This window comes from Pygocentrus nattereri, chromosome 18 (assembly GCF_015220715.1).
Source record: "Pygocentrus nattereri isolate fPygNat1 chromosome 18, fPygNat1.pri, whole genome shotgun sequence".
Classification (NCBI taxonomy): Eukaryota; Metazoa; Chordata; class Actinopteri; order Characiformes; family Serrasalmidae; genus Pygocentrus; species Pygocentrus nattereri.
Window position 1 is genome coordinate 17,979,834 of NC_051228.1, and position 24,269 is coordinate 18,004,102.

General features: G+C 39.3%; 2 protein-coding genes across 2 annotated transcripts; both read right to left on the bottom strand.

Moving 5' to 3' along the window:
* Positions 1–4,035: 4,035 nt before the first annotated feature.
* Positions 4,036–13,714, bottom strand: r3hcc1 (R3H domain and coiled-coil containing 1). Its single transcript, XM_037547476.1, has 8 exons — positions 13,663–13,714; positions 13,087–13,213; positions 12,267–12,404; positions 10,631–11,150; positions 9,933–10,105; positions 9,166–9,236; positions 6,648–6,743; positions 4,036–5,412 (listed from the first exon to the last, which is right to left on the bottom strand). Exons 1-8 carry the CDS (start codon positions 13,712–13,714, stop codon positions 5,303–5,305), a joined length of 1,287 nt encoding a protein of 428 aa, XP_037403373.1. The 3' UTR covers positions 4,036–5,302.
* A 1,202-nt stretch (positions 13,715–14,916) lies between these two features.
* Positions 14,917–23,858, bottom strand: golga7 (golgin A7). The gene is made up of 6 exons (XM_017719475.2): positions 23,707–23,858; positions 21,409–21,534; positions 20,670–20,822; positions 17,083–17,184; positions 16,282–16,338; positions 14,917–15,924 (listed from the first exon to the last, which is right to left on the bottom strand). The coding sequence occupies exons 1-5, from the start codon at positions 23,713–23,715 to the stop codon at positions 16,294–16,296; spliced, it is 435 nt and encodes a 144-aa protein (XP_017574964.1). The 5' UTR covers positions 23,716–23,858; the 3' UTR covers positions 14,917–15,924; positions 16,282–16,293.
* Between the last annotated feature and the right edge of the window lie 411 nt (positions 23,859–24,269).

The window sequence follows — 24,269 nt, forward strand, 5'->3', positions numbered from 1 at the left end:
GCTGGGGTCCCACAACTTATTCCTAACAGTCAGGGATCTTATGTTAGGGTGTCGCAACTTATTCCTACCAGTCAGGGATCTTATGTTAGGGTGTCGCAACTTATTCCTACCAGTCAGGGATCTTATGCTAGGGTCCCACAACTTATTCCTACCAGTCAGGGATCTTATGCTAGGGTGTCGCAACTTATTCATACCAGTCAGGGATCTTATGCCTGGGTGTCGCAACTTATACCGACCAGTCAGGGATCTTATGTTAGGGTGTTGCAACTTATTCCTACCAGTCAGGGATCTTATGCTAGGGTGTCGCAACTTATTTCTATCAGTCAGGGATCTTACGCTAGGGTGCCGCAACTTATTCCTACCAGTCAGGGATCTTACGCTAGGGTGTGGCAACTTATTCCTACCAGTCAGGAATCTTACGCTAGGGTGTCGCAACTTATTCATAACAGTCAGGGATCTTACGCTTGGGTGTCGCAACTTATTCCGACCAGTCAGGGATCTTATGCTGGGGTCCCACAACTTATTCCTACCAGTCAGGGATCTTATGCCAGGGTCCCACAACTTATTCCTAACAGTCAGGGATCTTATGTTAGGGTGTCGCAACTTATTCCTACCAGTCAGGGATCTTATGCTAGGGTCCCACAACTTATTCCTACCAGTCAGGGATCTTATGCTAGGGTCCCACAACTTATTCCTACCAGTCAGGGATCTTATGTTAGGGTGTCGCAACTTATTCCTACCAGTGAGGGATCTTATGCCTCGGTGTCGCAACTTATTCCTACCAGTCAGAGATCTTATTTTAGGGTGCCGCAACTTATTCCTACCAGTCAGGGATCTTATGCCTGGGTGTCGCAACTTATTTCGACCAGTCAGGGATCTTACGCTAGGGTGTTGCAACTTATTCCTACCAGTCAGGGATCTTACACTAGGGTGTTGCAACTTATTCCTACCAGTCAGGGATCTTATGCCTGGGTGTCACAACGTATTTCGACCAGTCAGGGATCTTACGCTAGGGTGCCGCAACTTATACCGACCAGTCAGGGATCTTATGTTAGGGTGTCGCAACTTATTCCTACCAGTCAGGGATCTTACGCTAGGGTGCCGCAACTTATTCCTACCAGTCAGGGATCTTACGCTAGGGTGTCGCAACTTAATTCTACCAGTCAGGGATCTTATACTACGGTGTTGCAACATATTCCTACCAGTCAGGGATCTTATGTAAAGTACGCTAATTTTATGCAATGCAAAACTGTTAAAGAAAAAAAAAAGTTGCCATTTTTGAAGCTTTTGTTGAACCATTTGAATGGTTAATACATAAATTATGTGTTTACTTTTTGAATGGACAATAAACATTGTGCCTCATTGTTTTCTACCAGTAAAAAAAGAGAAAATATGTCTTTTCTTGGTGTCTTAGTTAGGTGTTAATGCCTCAAATATAAGATGTCAAATTTATCAAACCTTGTTACTTTGCTATGTCAGAGTAAGTTCTGCTGACACTAAATTCCCAAACTTTCATCACCACTGAGCAGTTTTTTTGTTTTTTATTGTGGAAATTTTATGGCTCAGTCCGATTTGGTCAGACTCTGATGATCGAATGATATTTGGTTAATTTCTGGCTGATTCCAGGTTGTTTCGATTTTCTTCTCACTCACTCCTGCCGACTGAAAAGCTGCTCAGTGGTCATGTGTCACGCATTCAGAAAAGGAGCCGGACTTCATCTCCCAGAATGCTAGGGGAGACCACGTGATCGATCACGTGCTGGCGGACTGCATCTTACAAGACTCCAACCCCCAGGATTCTCAGACTGATCACGTGGTTTCCCCACGTACCTATCAGCGATCTCCATCGCCGGATTATTGAACTCTTAACACTTGATGTTAATCCCAACTGGGATATTTAAGCAGGGAATCGGCTTCAGAACTTTGCGTGGTACTGTTTCGACAATCACTGAGGGGTCGCTGCTGCGGCGTGTATTTAGTGTTTGGACCGTTGGATGAGTTTACCCGTTTGTTTTCTTTTGTTTGTATTGCTCCTTTGGTACTGTTGTCTTTTTGGATTGCTTCGTGTTTTTGATTACTGGACTGGAATATTCTCTGTGAACTGTGTTTTCCCCTTTGGACCGTGTGGATCATTAAATCCTCCTCATCTTACCTGCGAGCGTCTGACCGTTACATCATGACAGTTTAGGAATTTAGTGTACTCTGATCTTCAGTCCGACCAGTCGGTCTAATGTGATCTTAAAAGTATCCGAATTTTCATACGTTTAATAACATCGTTTACGGTGTGGCCGTTGCTTCGCTGCTAGCCATAAGAGTTCCTCATCAATTGTGGTAGCCACTCAACGCAAAATAACTACTCAAGTGAAAAATGTAATAAAAAAATTTGGTAGCCTGTCTAGCATTAGAGCAGAAATTAGAGATTAAACATTTGGGACACACCAGCCAGTGGATTTCAACATCATTCAGTCTGAAAAGAACATGAACTGCTCCTTCGATCCAGAGAGGTTCCAGATAAAAACCTGGCTAACTGCAAGTGCTGGTAAAAACACTCCTGCTCTCCTTGCCTGCCCTTGCTATGTTATCACTTGAATTCATTTATGGATTGGTGGACTTCGAAAGAAAGGTTTTTGACAAGTTTGCCCAGAAGAAAAACGATTGTGCATCTTTTCTTTTTGAGCTTTAAGCCATCAGTGGCGAGTCTTTCTGCATTATTGGAAGCCGTTTTATTCCTAATACCAGGAAAACGTGTTTCCCTGCTTTGAGATGTGGCTTTGGATATGTAGTCTCCACTTTCACCAACTCCTGACCACAATAACTTTGTATCTAAAATATCTTTGATGGAGTGTATTTGTGTTCGGATCAGGTTTGTGTATAGTTTCACTGACCAGTTGCTGCTGGCCCTACAGTTGATTGTGCCCCACCAGGCTTTCTGTGGCAGAGGTGCCACTGTTCTTCACATGTCAAATAAATGCAGCAACCATTCAGACATAATTGTTAAATGCAAAGAGCAGAATCAACAGCATAAATAGCAGTCTGGACTAAATGTGGTCAGTAAATGAAGCTATAGGTCTGGTCAGGGAAGAAAGGCTTTTAAACTTCAGCTAACTTTATTACCTTCATTACACTGTAATTTTACAGAGCTGTTGCCACCATCAGGTGAAAGAAAGAACTGCACCATATTGGCTGGTCACTTATAACACACCCTTAAACAGAAACCAGGGACCAATTAAAAATTGTTCACAGGCTGCATTTGGTCCTGGGGTCAGATATTGGAAAACCCTGCTGTAAGATGTTCACCCCAACTACAACTACACAGAATCTTGTCCCGTTAGACCCACCAGAAAAAGGCCCAATCTCATTTCACCACTTGGCCCTTAGCCCTCTGTTTTGCGAGTTCACGTCTAGGGTTAGGGTGTCCCAATTTTTGTTGGAATAGGGGGGTAGGGTGAAAAAAAGGAAAAAATGGCAAGTTGGCTGCACGAGCGACCAAAGAAACCCAAAAATGTATTTTCTCCATTTAAAAAAAAAAAAAACATTATATTATCTTAGTTTAATGTAGTTTCAATGTATTATGGTTATTTTCATAACAAGCACAAATAAATCACTAATAACATGCTAATGTCTCAGTAGCTAGCTAGCTAACTTTCCCGTTCCACCTTAAATAGTCCGGCAGTGTTGATGCCTGAAATGCTAGAATGTCACTGCTGTTCCATTTAAGGTGGAATGGGAAAGTTCGAACAAGAAGCACATATGAACAGCTTTGTATCACCAAAGAATTGGGAGCGGGTGATAAATAATTGTCTTATATCTCCTCTTCGAAAGCATATGAAAAGCACTGCTAGTAGCTGGTAATGAAGCAATGTTTTTTTTTTTTTGCTTCCATTTTGTAGGGCAAAATTTCAACCACCACCCCTAGTAACTCAGTTCCAAGGGGTTAGGGTGACACTCGAAAACAAGGGGTAGGGGTAAAAAGTAGAAATGCAATTGGGCCAAAGGTCTGTAATGTTATTTGTTCAAGATGCAGCAATTACAAAAATCAGATTTAAAAAAAACTGTTTAATTAGATAAATTACTAACAGGGCAAAACACAATGCATTAACAGAAAACATGGATTGACATAAGAACCAGCATATTTCCATCTGCATTTTTAACTGTAAACAAATCACATCGTATGAAAATGCATATACAAAGCAAGCTTTAGAACCCAAATAAACACACAGCAATATAAAACCTCAATCACAATCTAATGTCTGACTGTTTTCTACATTTAATACTGCTGCTCAGCTGTCGCACCACACCTTGTTGTAATTACTGCTGTTTATGTACAAAAAGAGACTTACAAAGCAAAACTGGGAGTGAGCACATTTAAAATGTGTCAAATATTTAATTTCAGCAAATATTTAATTTCTGGAAAATACACAAATAAAGGAGGCATTAAAAATCTTCTGACGAAATTACACCCTTAGTTTTCATAAAGAGCAGCATTATTAAAAGCAAATGAGGAGAAAATTTAGTTTATGTAGATCTGCTTAAGCAATCGAGTAGCAACCTGGATGGCAATAAAATAAAAAAAAGTTATGCTACATTTTGCTCATAGGTACTAAAAGAAAATGTAAACAATATTCTAACAAGCAAGTTCAGTAAAGTTTTCTTAGCCTCACTTACAGAAGCGTGATTTTTGTGAAAACTAATCAGTGCAATTTCAGACGGGATGAGAAGAATTTATGCCAAAAATGTTTCTCAAACTTTAGAGCAAGAATTCATTTTCAAAATGACACATTGGAATTTATTTGCAGTTTTGCCAAGTTGCCTGAATGCCACAAGCAGTCGATGAATTACGACATGTTTGATGTCTGAAGTTTGCTTCTTGAGTTGTTGCTAATGTAGCTAGCAGGTAGTGGAAGCTTATGGCTACCAATTATCATGGCGTTAACTGCATGCCTGAATCATCACTCACTCGCCTCAAACTGTGTGGAGGTGTTTAGTATCTTAGACTTGATTATATAGTTTCTGACACTGTTTGACTATCAATATGAACTAAAGGTACTTTCCATACATGATAAAACCAAATGTGTCTGGCCTGAACTGGGTTATGGGGGGAAACTGTCTCCGATTTTTTGCTTTAACAGCCAAATATCGGAAATGTGAAGATTAATTAAAAAAGCAGGAACACTAAACAGTGTAGAGCTGAAGGGCAGGAGTAAACAAATTCAAAGAAACTAACTCTCAGTAAAGCAGTTGCTGGGCAAACAAAGGTTTTGCAATGACTCCTGTTGTTCTGTGGTGGGTGTACAAACTCCTGATCAATAGCGCTTTCCTCTGGATCCTCCCCTCAAGCCCAGCGCTCTGGTCACCATCCTCCTAGCCACTGCTGTGTCCGTCCGCGGCCTCTCCTTCACCGGCTGAATGAACTCTGGATGGAAAAACGCGGGTAGAATTATCATATACGCCAGCAGTAGGGTATAAAAATGCACCAATTTGAAGGTGGTGACTGTTGGAACATTAAAATGACTGATAATCATAAAACATTCACCTACATAACGTTCTGTGGCCATTTTCTAATGTGCAAAACCAAAATAAGCCTATTGTATTGGTTTGTCTATTCTTCTACTGTGTGAACAGTTTCTCCAGTCACATTTGTGCATTCTGTATCATATAATAAAAGTCATGGTGATGCTAATCCATTAACAGTAATAATTAATATCTGTAATTGGATTGTGTCATGTGAAGCTAATTCATTATCATTAAGTAATTGTAAAGTTATTTATTCACTCTTTTATTAATGTTTTGTGCAACATGAATCAAAATAATTAGCAATAGCCAAAACACACACACACACCACACAAGCAAGGAGACATGTTCTATAGTGTAGGTGTGTGTTTTCAGTAAGGTTAAGGCATTTTTTAGACTCAGTGAGGCATGAATTTTGTAGAATTTCAGACTGAATGAAAAGGGAACATTTACGCTAGCTAATTTTAGTGAGAGATTTCTCAAACTTTCCAAAGTGACAGTTTGGTAAATTAATGTATTTGCAGTTTTTTCCAATTTATAATATAAACTTATAAATAAATAACCATAATTGGCTTAAAGCAGCCGTTATAATTTTATGTAATATTAAAGTGCATGCGCTAAGCAAGCTACATTTACAGGCTATAAACACATACAGTACTGTGAATATTGGTCTTTGCCCATAAAAATCACTATGTGCCATATGTTAATATGTAAATACAGTAAAAATAATCTCTTATTTTGAAAAAAGAGTAGTTGATATTTTGTAAGCTAGTCTGAAGAACAAAGTCTGGTTCCAGATTTCTCCTGGACGTCTCCAGCCATCACTTAGATTAATTAAATTCCATCAGTAGCACCTAATTTAAGTTTATGGAATATCTATGATAAAGCAGGTGTTGGATGATGCCTACAAATAACACAAGGCTTCCTCAAGGAGAGGGGCAGAAAACAGTTATGATTGAAGTGATCTGCATAAAATAACTTGTAAAAAATAGTTTTACATGAAATAAACTTGCATTTATCCTAATATTTGTATTTTCTTCTGTGCAAAAGTCTAATTTGGTCTGAAACTGTTGCACATGTATGCACTTAAATACATTATCTGAATTCTCATGTAATGTCAATGTTTTCAGCACAAACCTGCTCGTCTCATTGCTTTCCCCTTCGCCTTCTTACTACCCTCTGACAGTGTCCTGGTCTTCAGCAGTGGATGTCTGATGGACAGGGCCTGCATCGCTGAGCACAAAAGCAACAACTGTTTAATAAAAATTAATAAATAAAGATCTTGCAAAAAGTGGTTCTACAGTTTTCTAAGGGATCACAACTGAATTATGTATTAATGCACCAAGAGAGGCAACAATTCGGTTGATTTATTTGGATGTCCTAAATTTACTTTTACTTGACCATTCAAACGTATTTGGACGCCCCTCCTAATTGCTGCGTTCAGGTGTTATAGCCACACCTATAGCGAACTGGTGCATAAAAACAAGCACATATCTATGCAGTCTTTATAGACAAACACTAGCAGTAGAGTGGGTCATACTCAAGAGCTCAGTGACTCAGTGACATGGCAATGTTGTAGGATACCACGTCTGCCACAAATCAGTTATTGAAATTTCTGCCCTGCCAGATCTGCCCCGGCCAACTGTGTTATTAGTGTGAAACGGAAACATCAAGGAGCAACAACAGCTCCACCATGAAGCCCAAAGAGTGGGACCATCCATATCTCCATATTAACACCTACGGATTTGGAATTGGACTTCCAAACAAGATCTTATCTGCGGTTTTCCTAGACAACAACATTTACCATTATGCTTTGCTTGTCTTTGGAATGAGAATGAGCACAACGTCCGGTATGCGTTTGTTGTTGACAACCCATAGCGTACGGATTACTCTCAAGGCTAAAGAGATTTATCATTAGCCAGTTATTAAATTGTGTAGCTTGCTAGGTTTCGCTTTCTTGATACAAGAAGATGGCGGTTATGTCGTGGTGGCATCATAGACAAGAATGATTAACAAGAATTGTAAATGGTGTCACCCAGTCTGTTCCTCATCCACTGTACCCATCCCAAGTCTGGGTAGGCGATGTGAAACTCTGGCCAGATGTCATGTACCTTGCCATTATCAACTACCTTGGTTTTTCTGAAGGTGTAGACGACAAGACGAAATTATAAAAGCACAGATGCTTATAATGATCTAAACAGCATTAAAACTGCAAGGGTTCTGTGTTACAATTGCAAACATTTCACATTTCTCAAAGCTGAGGAACAGCCAGACCAGTCAGTCAGTCCCTAACTACTCAGCATGGGTTAAGGTTCAAAACAATGGTGTAGTAGAGACATCTGAATGGTCTTGCATCGCTGGCCTGGGCAGATCTTGTAGCCACTTCGCTGCTATTTTGTGGAAGGTAGGTTAGGGATTTTTAATTAAACTAGAATACATAGCTGACTAAGATTCATTTACTCTGAGAAACATAACTGGTTTGCTGCCACAGTCGCCGTAATGGTTTATTAGTTTAGCACTGCAATAGCTAACTATTTCATAGGCCGACTAAAATACCATCAAGTGTGCATTCTTCATTCATCAGAATCTCTCTCTTATGCATTTATTATGTTTTAGAGCAAAATGTAAGGAGCAAACAGTACTTCGCGTTTTTTTCTTATTCAGTGCTGCTAGCCAAGATTTTTTTGGCCTCGTCTTCCTGGGACACTGACATTCTATTCTGTGCTTGCCTTTGTGTTTGTAGCATTCATTTTCCAACATCATTTTAAGCTTTTGAGAACTATTTTGACACCCTCTGACAGCATATAACGTTCCTATGCTTTTAAGACAGTTCGATAGCATCGTCACTACTCTCTGTGAAAAGCGTTATACAAAAGTTTAGCCCATTTTAGAGGAACTGTTGTGACATCATGGCAACCACCGTTGAGAATAGAAGAAAACCGTGGATAGGTGAAATAGTCAGGTGTCCACATTAATATAGCCAAAAGTATCTGACACTGATGTGGTGGTAATGTGTTGCACTGTTGCGAGTGGGTCAGACACAGCATTGCTGCTGGAGTGTTTAAACACTGTGTCCACTCACTGTTCACTCTATTAGACACTCCTACCTTGTTGGTCAACCTTGTAGATGTTAAGTCAGAGACAGTAGCTCATCTGCTGCTGCACAGTTTGTGTTGATCATCCTCTAATCCTTCATCAGTTGTCACAGGACACTGTTGGCTGGATGTTTTTGGTTCTCAGTCCAGCAGTGACTGTGTCTGATCCAATTGCACCAGCACAACACACACCAGCACACTACTCAACATGGCAGTGTCACTGCAGTGCTGAGAATGACCCACCACCCAAATAATACCTGCTCTGTGGGGGTCCGGACCATTAAAGAACAGAATAACAAAGTATGCAGAAAAAAAGATGCAGCACAGTCTGTAATTTTAGCCTGCATATTTCAGAGACGACGTGTGTCTCTGGTTCACAAAGAAATGATAATGAAACTAATCATGAAAAACAATTACATATATTTACAAATAGTTTCTGTTTCATCTGCATATTACATGCAAACAGCCACAAAGTGATCTAACAGCACTAAACTACACCTAAAAGAGGTTGTGTGAAGTGACCATTGGAGGATTTTGTCATAATGCATTTTTAATCATACCTGCTGATGCACTTGAAAACACACCAAGAGCATGTGTGTTATCCACCCACTTTATCTTCATACCACCTTCACTGTAAGCAAAAAATACAGTCATTACCAGACCAAAAAAATACAGGAGGTTGTGCACCAAATCTAAAGGGACCCAGTTGTTTTAAAGAGGAATTTCTCCAATGTTTTAAAAAGTCTGTAGACAAAAATGTAAACAGAGTTGTTCAGAGTGGTTTGGTGTGAAACGCTCTGTTCTAGAGAAACTTGGCAAGTCAGAATTATTCACAGTGGTGGTGATAGGAAACAGACGTCCACCCCTAAAACTCCCTCACAGAAAGTTAGTACATGAAATGCTTATGAATTCACTGCCTGATGTCTGAAACACTGTTTTACAATAGTTTTGAGAACTTTAAATCCATTCATGATAGAGGGATACATGCAGAGTGTTGTGAGGCAAAATAATCCCCAAAGAAAATTTACTACAACAGATTTTTCACTATTTTATAATCATCAACAAAATTTAGGAGACACATGTAGGTTCACTGGTGGTTTTGGATAGTAAATAAAATGTCTATGTTTGTGTTGTAGTCATGGTGACCCCTGGTTCCCATCACCACCACTACTGTAAATAGATCTGAACCATTTCACAGCAAACCACTCTCTTTACATCTCTCACACTGAATTTCAGAAATTTAAAACAAAAAAAAAATCTGAAATTCTTTAAAATCTCCACCAAAAAAATCCACTTTATCAGATTCATATGAACATGCCAGAATTACCTGTAGTCTGCAAAAGCGTCCAGTAAGTCATCTGTTTTGAAAATGGCTGGAAAATCGTAGATTTCGATGACGTGAGCAAACTCTTCCTGGTTAATCCACGCGTTCTCAAAGCTGGAGTAATCATTCTGGGCATTCTCAATCACCACCTCTCCTTCCTTCAGATGGGCTGTAATCTTAGCAAATAGAAAACAGACAAAAATAGGGCACATAAAACAATGACAATTACCCAAACAAAAAGAAAACAAACATAATTAATAACATTGTTCTACCACCGTCAACAGGGCCCTGCAACATGAATTCTTAATGGAAACTTCTGTGGCTCAGTTGAAAGCATTTGGCTCATAGCGCTGATATTCAGTTTATGATTTGGGACCATAAACAACTCTGACCAAGCATGGTGTCATGGTGTAAATATCTCTTCAGAGGAGAAATCTGATTCTCTATTGACATGAAATGTAAAGCGGTTGTTGGTTTCCTGTTTATATTCTACAACTGTGTAGATATTTAGTCCAATTATAATTGTGCATTTATATCTAATCCTGTTTAAATTTGAGATATACTGATGAATCTTTTTATAACTTCTAAAGATTCGTAATTGGATCTTTGTAATGTCAAAGATTTAGACTTCAGCTGAGATGAGTTCTTGAGGGTTTTTTGACAATCTTAATTTCAATTCTGGTCTGAATTATGCTCTGTACCTCGGAGTAGAAGTCATCGCTCTCCTCTTTGTTCTGCGGCTGGCAAGGTGATTCGGTGGGTGTGATATTACTACAGTCCTCCTCTGCCTGGTCCTCCAGGGTCATTGCCATGAAGTAGGAGACAGTCTGGTCCCAGGCTGGAGGCCAGGGGTAGGGCCCTGACCCTGAAACCTGCATAAACATGTCCTGCTCGCCCACCGATTCATCAGTGCTGTAAAACACTGGCTCTGGATTGGCTGCAGAAGGTTCTGCTGTGTCTGAGCTGGACTCCTCTGAAGTGCTGAGGCAGCAACTGGAGGAGCTTCTGCTGGGCTCATCAGAACCTGAGCTTTCACATGCCTTCTGCCTCAAAGCTCGAGGAACGTAGATGGCTTTATCTGGCCTTTTAGTTCCTCTGCTGCGGACGGATCTCAGTCCGGCTGGTTGGCTGCTTGATGTTCCCTCCATTCGCCTGTCCCTCCTGCACGGCTGCTCATATAAACTACCGTCTGTGTCACTGCTGTCCTCCCTGGGTGGTAACCTTGCAGAACAGACAGAAGTAAAACATTCATTTGAAAGCCAAACAATAAAATCTGTTGTGTTTGCTCTGTATTATCCCCTTGCAATAACCTAATAATTTCTCCACTCCTAAAGTGAACGTTTGGCAACAAATTAAAGGGCCCACATCATGGAAAATTGAATTTCCCTCAGTTTGATGTAGTATGGAAGCAATCATAAAGTTTCAGAACATACCATTCAATACCCAGTCCATAAGTTCGCTATGAAAACAAGAAGCTCTGACAGATCTTTAAATTTATCCAGACATCCACCTTTAAAAGCTCCCCCACATAAGGTTTTCAAAAAGATGGTTATGAATACACTGCCTGTTGTTTGAGACATTATATTAAAAAAATAAAGGTTTAAAATACTTAGGCCTAAAATGTACTTTTAAAAATCTAGTCGGGGTGAAGGGATACATGCAGAGTGAGGCAAAATATGTATTTTTCCAGATTTACTACCAATTTACAATCAGAAGTCTGAAGTCTCCACTCAAAAGACACGTGCAGGTTAAATGGTGGTTTTGGATAGTAATAAAATGTCTAGATCTGTGTTGTACATATGGCAACCCCTGGTTCCTATCACCACCACTGTAAAGAAATCTGAATCTCTAAAAGCAACCATTCCACATCAGACCACTCCGAATTAAATTTTGAAAACTCAAGGGAATCCACCTTCAAGCTAATGCCTTTGATTCAACCAAACAAAGACTTATGAAGAATTTAATTATCTGGAGCAGGTGTGGATGACTAAGTGGAACTAGACTCTGCAGGAAGACAGATCTTCAGGATCTCAGTTGGTGACCACTGGACTAAATCATGGATGCTACTGTGTTTAGCTATGCAACGTTTCTCTCGTTTTATAGGTAACAGACTGCAGTTTCAGGCAAGTGTAGTGAATTAGGCATGCAGTTTGCATGATGCTAATTAGTCAGGTATAAGTGTCCAGTACTTAATAGCTACACTTAGCATTGTAGCTCCAGTGCAAAACTAAAAAAGGACACCAAACATGACTGAAAATGTACAAATTTGGCCAAATCATCTCTTTAAAAAGCTAGAATAACTTTTATACTTTTTAAAGTTGCTTGCTATACCTTTACCTTAGGTGGGAGTAGCAGATGGCTACCCTGCGGCTCCAGGCTTCCCCAACAGAAAAAGTGCTCAGGTTTGGGTGGTTCTCAGCTGTCTTGTGGATCAGAAAGCGAAGTCGGCTCGGGAGGGGTGGGAAGAGTAGGACGCTTGAATGGAAAACATGGGAAAATACATTTAAATACATTACATATCCAAACATCTGTAGGCAACAGCATTTCTTCTGAATTCAGGGGTTTTAATAGTGCATTTATCCCCCTTTGCTGCAGGAACAGCATCTACTCTACTGGAAAGGCTTCTAGATGTGGGAACATTGGTGTGAGTATTTGACTGAGCCCATCACAGCCCAGTGCTCGGGGGGTTTACAACCCTCTAGCCCAACATGTCACTGGACATAGTACCTTAGGCCAGCGGTCTCCAACCCTGGTCCTAGAGAGCTACATTCCTGCAAAGCCTAGTTCCAATCACAATGTGTCACACCCACTCCAGCTAACCAACCTCTTCTCATGTCCCTGTTTGGCTGAATCAGATGTATTAGTGTTACGCAAGGGGTGGGGATGCTTCGTGGATATAAGTTGGAACTAAACTCTGTAGGATGATAGCTCTCCAGGACCAGGATTATAGACCTAGTCTATGGCTGCTCCAGCAGAATAGTAGAATATGGACCCTTTAAATTTATCCACCTGCTTTTATATGGAGATACAAACTGCATAAGCAATAAGTGACCTTAAAGCAGCTGAAATAATTACATACTTTTGGGCCTATAGTGTATTGTAAATCTGCCACGTCTGACACATCCCAGCTCAGACACCAGCCTTGTCAATGTTGTACCTTTTCTGATCATCTCTCTTCTGAAAGGCGTCCAGCTCCTCAAGGACTTTATGAACAAACTGATTTTCCTGCTTGGGGAGGTAGCAGCCATCGTAGCAGGAATCCGCCAGGGTGGTGAGATGATGTGCTAGAGACACACACGTAAGATAAATACAACAACAAAGTAAGTAAATAAAAGCCAAGTGCAATAATACATGAACAATCCACATTTAAGAGGGGCAAGGGGAAAGGGTTCTTTAGTAAAAACAGTGGTTCATTGCAGGACCATGAACACTCAAAGAACCATTTTCATCATTAAAAGGTTCGTTGCAATGTTCTTCTATAGTATTCAGCTTGACATGGTAACAAAAGCAGAACCCATTGCATTTGCAATACCATATACATCACATTCTCCATCAGTCCGAACCACTTAAGCATACAAAGAACCTCTCAAGAGTTATGTTTTATTAAGACTGTGCCCAGCAAACACATTGCCTAGTTTGTAAAAACTGTTGTTGTCCGCGTATTAAATTCTTATTTTCAGGATTATCAGTGTCTGCCAGACATACGTTGACAAACGAACTAAGTTTCTAGTACGAGACTGAACCTGCCTCCTTTTCTTCCACAGCTTTTTACTCCAACTGTCCATCCCTCCTTAAATGCTGCAGCAGTTACATCGTAACGCGTCAGGGGCGCCAGTGTAACTGCTGTAACATTTAAGGTGGAACGGACAATTCGACAAAGAAACCAACTCCAGCTACGGGTTTCTGCTTCTAATAAGCTTACACTAAGCTAGCGTTAACATGTCAGGAATTAAATCAGCACAGCTGTGACATTTAACCTAAAACAATGACAGGCAAATGTAGACAACACAGCAGAGATAAATGACAATTAAATAAAGCATTTCAGAAATCAGTCACCACAACGTTTAGCCAGCAGAGCTAACTTAGCTTGGCATGCTAATCTGATTTCAGGGCATACGCCCCCCAGTTTTGTAGCAATTCTTGGAGTGACATCGTCAGCATACCTCAAACTGAGAGCGCCAAAAACTCGTAGCACTTAAAACGGGATTAAAATTGATAGAACCAACTAAAAACGCTCGCCATTCACTTTATTTCAAGCAGCATTTAATTCTAATGTAAACGCTAAGGGTGAGCAGTGGAGGGATTATAGCGGAGCCCAGTGGTTGGAGGTGGAAGCGCAACCAAGTTCACATCACTGCTTTACACGTACAACGTATGGAAGGCATCAGTCAGTCAACCTATCAATCAATCAGTTCTTATGTGAGTTGGTATGGCATTATCTTGAAATACTAAGTGGTTATAATAATTCTCTAAAAATGTCTAGATCTGTGTTGTACCTATGGCAACCCCTGGTTCCTATCACCACCACTGTAAAGAAATCTGAATCTCTACAATCAACCATTTCACAACACACCACTCTGAATTAAATTTTGAAAAGTCAAGGGAATCCACCTTCAAGATCAAACCAAACAAACAGAGGCAATAGCCATCAATCAATCAGTTCTTGTGTGAATTGGTATGGCATTATATTGAGATAAGTGGTTATAAGAATTCTCATTTTCAGAAATGTTACGATGCTTTCTCATTATTTTCAGAAACATTCTTATTTATATGTAAATGTATTTATTTTATATTTATCTTAATATGACAAATTTCTCAGAAAAAAGAGGATCTGGGAATCTATAGGATTACTAATAAATCAAGCCTTATAGATGCCCTGTGTGTCTTTTATAGCAATACAAACAAACAGTCTCATCAATGCCTGAGAAGGCTACTAGTTTCATCTCAGCATTTTTGATATTTTTGAAATAAGCACAACACAACAAGCTGAAGGAAACATTAATTTATTACGTTACATATTTTTAAATAAATGTGTCCAGAGATTTTCAAGAGAAGACAGCAATGGTTTATTTAATACAACAGAAAATACAAATGACACTCTTCAAATCCAATAAGATGCAACGCTCTATGGAACTGTTGCCTTAAAAGTTTTCATGGTCAGTATTGGTGCAATTAGGGCACAATAAGATCAGGGGACAGCAGATCAATCAGTCATTCTTACAGCTCCATGATGCTCTGCGTTAGGTATGCACACAGTCCAATTGCATCCAGATAAAGACTATCAAGTGAGAGTCATTATTTATAATGTACCCGAGTCAGAGAGCAGTCAATCTGCCCCATAGTGTTTTAACTGTGCACAGGGGATGATGTCACATACTGAAAATGGTCACAAGATCGGAGGAAAGCCACTGTGGAATGGACTGATCATCGCTGATCAGCTTTTATGGTATTAAACTGCACATTATATCAAAATCCTTAACACACTTCAATATTCAACTGAAACGTCATCATCAGAATGTCAATTCTGCCGAATACGGCGCCGACAATGATCATCTGAGACCAAGATTTTCACTACGTGAACACCGAACACTGTGACCGTGTGGTGAATCAACACTGTACGCTTTACCTAGGACTTATTCAAAGACAAGTATATACAAAAAACAAAGAGGTCAAAGGATTCAAAAGAAATTTTTCAAAAAGGAGCAATATAAAACACATGGCACAATATAATAGCTTTTAAAATGATCTTGATTAAGTAAGACAGTATACATACAAAACCTGACGGCTTAGAAATGAACAAGCACTGCTTCAGACAAGAACATGTTATAGGTCGTTCACCTGTGAGGAAAACAAATGAAAGAACAGAGGAAGAATCTGTAAAAACAAAGAAGCAGCATCTACGTTCAGATGCAGACAGGCAGGACGATGAGGGCATGATAAAGTGACCCGGTTCTCAATCCAGCAGGCCAGTGATTAATGTGTCCGATACATTCTCCTGAAAGAAACGCAAACCTGATTAGTTTACATACAGTTCAAACACTCACGGCCACTTTATCAGAAACGCCTCCTTTGTAGCTCCACCTTGCTGGTGTGCAGTTACAGACTGTACTTCATCTGCTCATGTACACCTTCACCAATGGTCAGTCATACCCAGACAACAGTGGTCATGTGGTCAGAAGATGACCAATGAAGTACAGCAGGGCTCATAAACTCTGCAGCTATATAACAGACATAGAAAAGTGTGTGAAGCACAAAATGGGTGTTTCTAATAAAGTGGCCAGTGAGCAGAAGCACAAGGTGGGTGTTTCTAATTACATGGCCAGTTAGTTCTAATCTCTGGGTCAGTGTTCACCTTTGGTATGTTTTATCTTGATCCAATGCTTCTGTCTTCAAAAATGGTTATCTCCACCTTAAGAAGACTGGGTTAAAGGAAACTATAAGACTATTGCTCTATTAGAAGGTAGTATCAATATGAAATACATGTCCACTGACAGTTGTCCATTGATATCAAATGTAAAATAATTTGCTTTAAAATCTTACATCATACATCTCAAATTCAGGATACTATACATTTTGTACTCAAATGTAAAGGAATGGACTGATATGGAATTTCTGGGCTAATAAAAGTAACTGATACCCCTTGTTTAGCCAAAGCACAAACCAATAGCCTATAATTTTACGTTGTTTTACATTTCATCATAGTTCACACTATAATTCACATATGAAGTTGTGTGTAAGACAGATTAAAATATTACAGATGACAGCTTCTAAAGATCTCTAGGCTATAAAATAAATATAAATATTCCCACATGGTACCTCAGCTGAACATTTGTTTCAAAGTGCATTCCTGATCTCCTGTATTGAAACTGAATAAATCTTGCACACCGTTCATATTTTAACTCTGCCGATTCACTCCATATAAGCAAACATGGGGCAGCAAGTTACTGGTTCCAATTATCAATATTACATTAAATGGGAAAATTACATTCTCCCATTTATCTGTGATTAACATTTATATAGCAGACACTCCTACAAATGTACTCTTGAGAAAGCCTCATCCATTTTAAGGCCTTCCCAAATCCAACTTTCAATCATTTCCAAGAACACTCTGTTCTGAATTTTAAAGAGGACTCTGTCTGTCAGAAAAGGATACCACTCTAAGGCCTCTCTCGATGGGGTCGGTGAGGAGGAGACCTAGAGGTGCGTACACCTTCTCGTTTTGCTCCTGGATGTACTTGGCGATCTTTTTCAGCACCTAATTGATTAAGACATGAAAAAACAACAGTGATCAGTTAAAGGGACTGCAATCACAGTAAAATCAAAGCTTTCCACACAGCCTTCCTCATTTCATTCTGAAGCAATCATCTACCAATTATCTGCAGCTGTAATAATACCAGGATATCTCACTGGCATCAAAAGTCCAAGGATGTCTGCCATTATTATTCCACCAGGTTTTTATTAGGCACAACATATTTGCACCTTAAGGAAGTTACACTGTTAGGTAAAGATATTTAGGAGAACGATATTAAGGAATTTTTAAAGAGGCCAACAAACACAATAAATTGCAAGCTGCTATGGTATTTTTTTTGCACTATGTAGTGCGGAGCCACAGTAATATATGAATTTCAAGTTCTCATTAACAAAGTTAATTGGTTCTGCTGCTTAAAAGAACATATTACAAACCTAGTAGACCTGGTTTAGCTCTTAAAATTGCATCAAAGAGAATCTAAGTGTTGTAAGTGGTAACCAGACAGAAACCACATTTCCTGAATGGAAACTTCCTATTTATTTAAAACAATCTGCAGTAAATATCAATAAATGCAATTACATACAAATAGCTATACTGTGATAATTAAATACTTTATTATTACTTTATAGATTTTTGGGCATTTTTAGCCATATATTTGATAGACAGTAAGCATTGCACCACTCCAACATATAATAATATTATGCTGACCACACAGTGGTGTCCATTTTGTGCACTGAAATAATAATAATAATAATAATAAGTTGAACTTATATAGCGCCTTTACACAAAACCCAAGGTCGCTTTACAAAATGCATATCACCTTACACAAGGCCCGAGGAAGATGCAGGAGAAAAATGAAGGAGAAAAAGTTGAGATTTCAATAAAGATTTGAAATGAGAAAGAGAAGAGGTAGAGCGAAGAGAGAGAGGAAGAGAGTTCCAGAGCAAGGGGGCCGCAACACTGAAGGAACGACCACCCATAGAGCTGAGCCTGAACCTAGGGACCACTAGAAGGCCTGCTTCCGAAGACCTGAGGTTACGAGTGGGCTTGTAGGGTATTAGAAGGTCGAGTAAGTATGCAGGAGCCAGGCCATGAAGTGCCTTGAATGTGAGAAGTAGAATTTTATAGCGAATACGTAAAGTAATGGGCAGCCAATGAAGTCTCTGAAGAACAGGAGTAATGTGCTCAGATTTTTTAGTGTATGTGAGAATCCGTGCTGCAGAATTTTGCACTATTTGTAACAACCTAAGTGACTTAGCGGGGAGCCCATAGAGCAAGGAGTTACAATAGTCCAGGCGAGAAGTAACAAAAGCATGGACCAGAGACTCAGCTGCAGCCGGGGACAGTAAAGGACGGATACGTGAAATATTGCGAAGGTGGAAAAATGCCGACCTAGACAGAGACTTGATGTGCGGTTCAAAAGACAAAGAAGGGTCAAAAAGAACACCTAGGTTTCGGACAGTGACAGATGGAGTGATTGTAATATCATTTACAGTGAGAGCAAGATTTTTGAGAGCGTTAACAGTTGACTTGGAGCCAGTAACTATAAACTCGGTTTTGTGTGCATTTAAAGAAAGAAAATTTGCCCTAAGCCAGGAGTTCAGGTCAGTAAGACATCTATTTAACTGGGGTGGGGGAAACAGTGCTGCTGGTTTGAAGCTGAGATAGATCTGAGTATCATCAGCATAGCAATGAAAGTGTAAATTGTGACTACGAAAAATATAACCGAGGGGGAGAATATAGATTATAAAAAGAAGGGGACCAAGGACGGAACCCTGAGGGACACCATGTTCAATGGGCACTGTGTCAGACGTATGGTTCCCAATTGAAATAAACTGAAATGGTAATTCTGCCAATTTTCCATGTTTTTTCTGCATATTTCAGTCATTGCAATCTAAACAAATGAATTCAGAGTGATTTAATGTTAAATGGTTTGATACAGAGAAAAATGAAACAGTCTTTCTTTACAGTGGTGGTGACAGGAACCAGGAACCAACACAAATATAGACATTTTATTATTATCCAAAACCACCAGTGAACCTACGTCTTCTGAATTTTATGTGGAATGTTTATGATGGAAACATAGTGGAAAATCTGGAAAAAACATTTTGCGGACTATTTTGCTTTATCATACTGGATTGAAACGGATTAACAAAACAATATCTCGGTCATCAGACAGTGTATTTATACCCATTTCATGCACTTTTTCCTATCTTTTCCGTTCCTATCACCACCACTCTGAATAATTCTGACTTGGTAAGTTTCTCCAGAATGAAACGCCAACTACTCACACTAAACTACTCTGAATGACTTTGATTACAATTGAACCATTTAATTATGTAGGAATTTTGAAAAACTGGTGGAGTTTCTCTATAACTCACAGATAACTAATGTATGCCATTGCCTGGGTGCTTTTGACAGTTTGAATGAGCAGTTTAAAAGCCATGAAAACATACATGGAAACAAACACAAAAAGAGTTTCCTTTCTGGAAAAATGGTTTGTATCTGGTTAATGTTTACAGTACAGTGTCAAATTCTCTTTAGTGTCTCTTCAAGACAAGAAACCAGTGCAAAACAGTCCAAACAAAAACAAGCACTGTCAAGTTTGTAGGCCATTCTTTTAGAGTGCCAGTACTTAGGAGTCCATAACTTTTATTGATACTAATTTGATAACTTTATTAAAGCATACTTCTGATACAATGATGGATACATTCAGAAAATATTGTGATACTGAATTTGATCATTATAGGCAAGCACTTCACTGTAGTTAACTGTCAGGTCCTGGAGCAAAGTTTTCTGTATTAAACACTGACATATAATGATAACATGACAAAGACATAAAATGTTTATTAAATAATTGCATGATATAATATGTAATAACACCTCTAATAAAACCACCATCACAAACTTGTAGCTTATTGTTTTATTTAAAAAAAATTATAATACAAAATTCTGCAGTGAAATGTTATCAATGATAATATACTTGTTATCTATCAATATAACTGAAATTCAAACTCAGTATAACAGTGTGGCACCAACACCTGCACTAACCATCACACAGTCAAATCTGTTCGGAAATTGAGCACACGCACATCTCACCAACAGTTTTGTTATTTATTTCATCTGTACGATCAAACTCCCATCCGATAAAAGTCCATGCAGATCAATCAATCATGTCAATATCATCTACAGTAGCAATAATAACAACTAAAATTAGCACTATAAAGTTTGGTCAGCAAGGGGAGCAACGTGCTCATTGCTCCACCTCAAACTCTGGCTATGAACCCCAACCATTGGCTCACGAGCCGCTAAACGATTTAGATATGATTTAGAGTGTGCTTCATGTAAATAAGGTTCTGGTAGGCTGGTGCTTGATTTCACACACTGGACTCAAATCTTCACACGTGATTATATCTGCTGATATCAACTGACAAATAAAGGTCAATTTAGCACCCCACACCAATAGGACAAAATAACAGATACAAGCTTACTTTTTCATAGTGAGTCTCCATGCAGAGAAAGATGGTATAAGCAGTGAGGCATGCCAAGCAGCCCTCCAAATACGACTTGCCCCCCAGCTTCTCTGCCTCAGCATACAGGTTATTCAGTGTCTGTATTGTCTCCTCAAACTGCTGCTTTTCAATCTGTAATAATAAAACAAATACAGCATATTTTAAAGCGGGCCAAATGATACTCATGTTCAATGTTCATAATTGTATTTTTGGGCTTTACTACAATAGATTTACCGCTTCAACGTTCCAAACACACATTTTCCTCATACTGTTCATCTCTATTCACCATTTGTCTGAAACGCTCTGATAAAGCCTCTGTGTTTAAGCCCAGCATCCTATGATTGGTCAGCTCGACCACTATTTTCTGAGATAAGTGGTTTCTGTGGGAGAGTGTTTCTCCCTTTGGAGTGAACTTTGAGCTTTGTGACTTTGCTGAACGTTTTCATGCACAAAAAAACTACAACACACTAAAGGAAAGAGGGAAAACTGGACAAGAGTAATTGGTCACCTTTAAAACTCTTTTAAAACAGAAACTATATTCAAGATAAATGATTCCACATGTGAAATCTGTATCTGACAGCTTAGCTTTTTTGGAAATCTTGAAAAGTCACAATTTTATTGCAGTGTCTTCTCCATTATTAAACACAAGAAATCTAGGTCAAAATGTACCATTTCTGATCAGTGGCTTTGCTAAAATAAAGCACACAAGTGATCTCACCCTGGCCTCCAGCTCAGTTGGAAACTTGGTCTGGAACTTGCAAATGGTGCCAGAAGTGTAGTCCCGCTGGATGAACACCTTGGAGGCGATGGCTGCTTGCTGCCGCAGGTCCTGCAGGCTGTGCGTCTGTTTAAGAGCATCAGTCATGGATTAAAACTCATAATACATATAATATAAATATAATGCATATATCTTCTGACAGTTCTGTAAACGTTCCACCAGTATTCCTGTATATATATTAGCCACTTAATTTCACCAAGTATGTTACACTTAAAGAAATTAGTCTTGATGAATCACATAGTGAAAAGACCAGACAAGCACACAGACTGCTAACATGTACTTCTCTAAAGAACAAATAAAATAAAAATAGAATAAAGAACAAGAAACAGTAGTAGTTGGGGGTTCACATAAGTTATTCAATGATAACATGAAACTAATTCTGTATAAGTGCATTTAGAGAAAATATTTAGGTTGATGCGCGTTACCTGGTCAGCTTAAATGAAAGCAACAGCACTGCTGACCACAGTTTTACTCAAATTAATTTCCATAGCCATTATTTACTTTCAAAAACCACTAGTGAACCTACATGTGTTTTCTGAGTGCTTATACAGAATGGTAATGATGGGAAAACAGTGAAAAATCTGGCCAACATTACAGTTGATATAAAACATGTAGGTTCACTGGTGGTTTTGGATAGTAAATAAATATTGGTGTTGTAGTCATGGTGACCACTGGTTCCTATCACCACCACTGTAAAGAGACCTGAATCATTTCACACCAAACCACTTTGAATCATTCGGTTTACATCTCACACACACGGGGTCATGTACAAGAAAGTTCCACTTTAAGCCACAGCTGCAGCAGAGAGAGCTATTTTACTTTTACTGAAGAAAAGGGTTTTGGTTCCTGTGTTCACACAGCAGTGTGTGTTCTTTTGTGCTCATAGAGATTCAATTATTCATCTCATTCAAAATATACTGCTGTTACAATAAGAAGAAAAAAATATGCTGGCATTAATGAAGAATGAAAATACAACAATCAGCTGTAACATTATGTCCACCTCTTTGTTCCTATCACAATCTGTTTTATCAGCACCACAGACCACATATAGGAGCACTTTGTATTTCTACAGTCACAGACTGTAGTCTATCTGTTTCTCTGCATACTTTGTTACCCTTTTCTTGATTGGTCAGGACCCCCACAGAGCAGGTATTATTTGGGTGGTGGATCATTCTCAGCACTGCAGTGACAATAACATGGTAGTGTATTAGTGTGCGTTGCACAGCGGTGCTGCTGGAGTTTTTAAACACCTCAGTGTCGCTGCTGGACTGCGAACTAAAAACCAACAGCCGACAGCATCCTGTGACCACTGATTAAGGACTAGAGGATGAACAACACAGACTGTGCAGCAGCAATGAGCTATCGTTTACATGGTGGACCAACAAGGTAGGAGTGTCTAATAGAGTGGACAGTGAGTGGACACAGTTTTTAAAAACTCCAAAACAGGGTAACAAAGTATGCAAAGAAACAGATGGACTACAGTCTGCAACTGTAGAACTACAGAGGGCTCCTATATGGTCAGTGGAGCTGATAAAATGGACAATAAATTTAAATATGAGATGTTGGTTGTAATGTTATAGCTGACAGGTGTACACAGGAAATGCCTTAAGAGGTTTTATTTCACAGAAACACTATGGTTTAGGCTTATATGTTTACAAAACTTGAAAAAAGTTAAATAGATTGCAGATTTTAATCAAGTCTTGAACAGAACCGGTCTAGACTGTGTTAAACTACCAGCCAATAATAAACACTTCTAAGCTGACTTTCAAACGAGGTTGAAGTTGGTTTGCGATTCGAAATTTCTCGTTCCACCTTAAACGGTGCCGCGGTTACATTCTGCTGCATTCTGAGTGCAGCTAACGTCAACTGCTGCTCCATTTAAGGTGGAACAAGAAAATTCGAACAAAACCTAGGGAGTAAGAAGGTGACATCACCTTCGTCGCATTTAACAGACCATCAAAAACAAGCATAGTAAAAAATAAGCACCTAAACAGCTGCTATATTTGATATTTTAATATAAATGTGCCGCTGTATTAAAAATCATAACGTTGTTATGCTAAGCCAGTTAGCCTGCAAGCTAACGGCAGACCGACTGTTTACTACCGAATATAAGAGTACATCCGTTGTAGATTCGGACACCGGTCGCACTGTCGGGTGGCTCTAAACATGCGCTGTTGTTATTTAACGCTGATATCACAGAACATTTGATTTAAATTGATATTATTTATTTTCACAAACCTCCGCCATGGCCGCTGCTCCGTTTCCGCCCCGATCCTCTGTCCCGCCTGTTAAAGGGTCCGGTAGAACCTAGATGCTTTCCTTCTTCTTGTTAAAGTTCCACCCTTCACACCCACCTAGAGGGCTCGGTTCCATTCGGTCAAGTGAATCTGCGCTTAGGGAGATCGCGTTTATGTTCTAGACCGCGTAGGCAGGTCGTATTAGTGTTATAGGTTAGCGTACTAGAATGCTAGAATGTTTAGGTAGTGTTTACTTGAGGTGAAGAATACTTTGGTTGTATGTATTCGTGTTCTAGGATGCTTAGCGTTAATTACCTAGATAGGTCGTTTTCTAAAAAGCTTAATCTAGGTACTGTGTTCATGAGAGCCAGAACATTTAGGTAGTACATACTTGAGTTGTAGAACACTTAGGTAATGCATACTTGAGTTGTAGAATGCTTAGTTTAAATCTATTTGTGTTCTTGAGTGCTAAGGTAGATCATATTTGTGTTCTGGAACGCTTAGGTAGGTAGTATTTGTTTTAGAACACTGATGTAGTGTTGGTGTGGTAGAATGCTTGGGTAG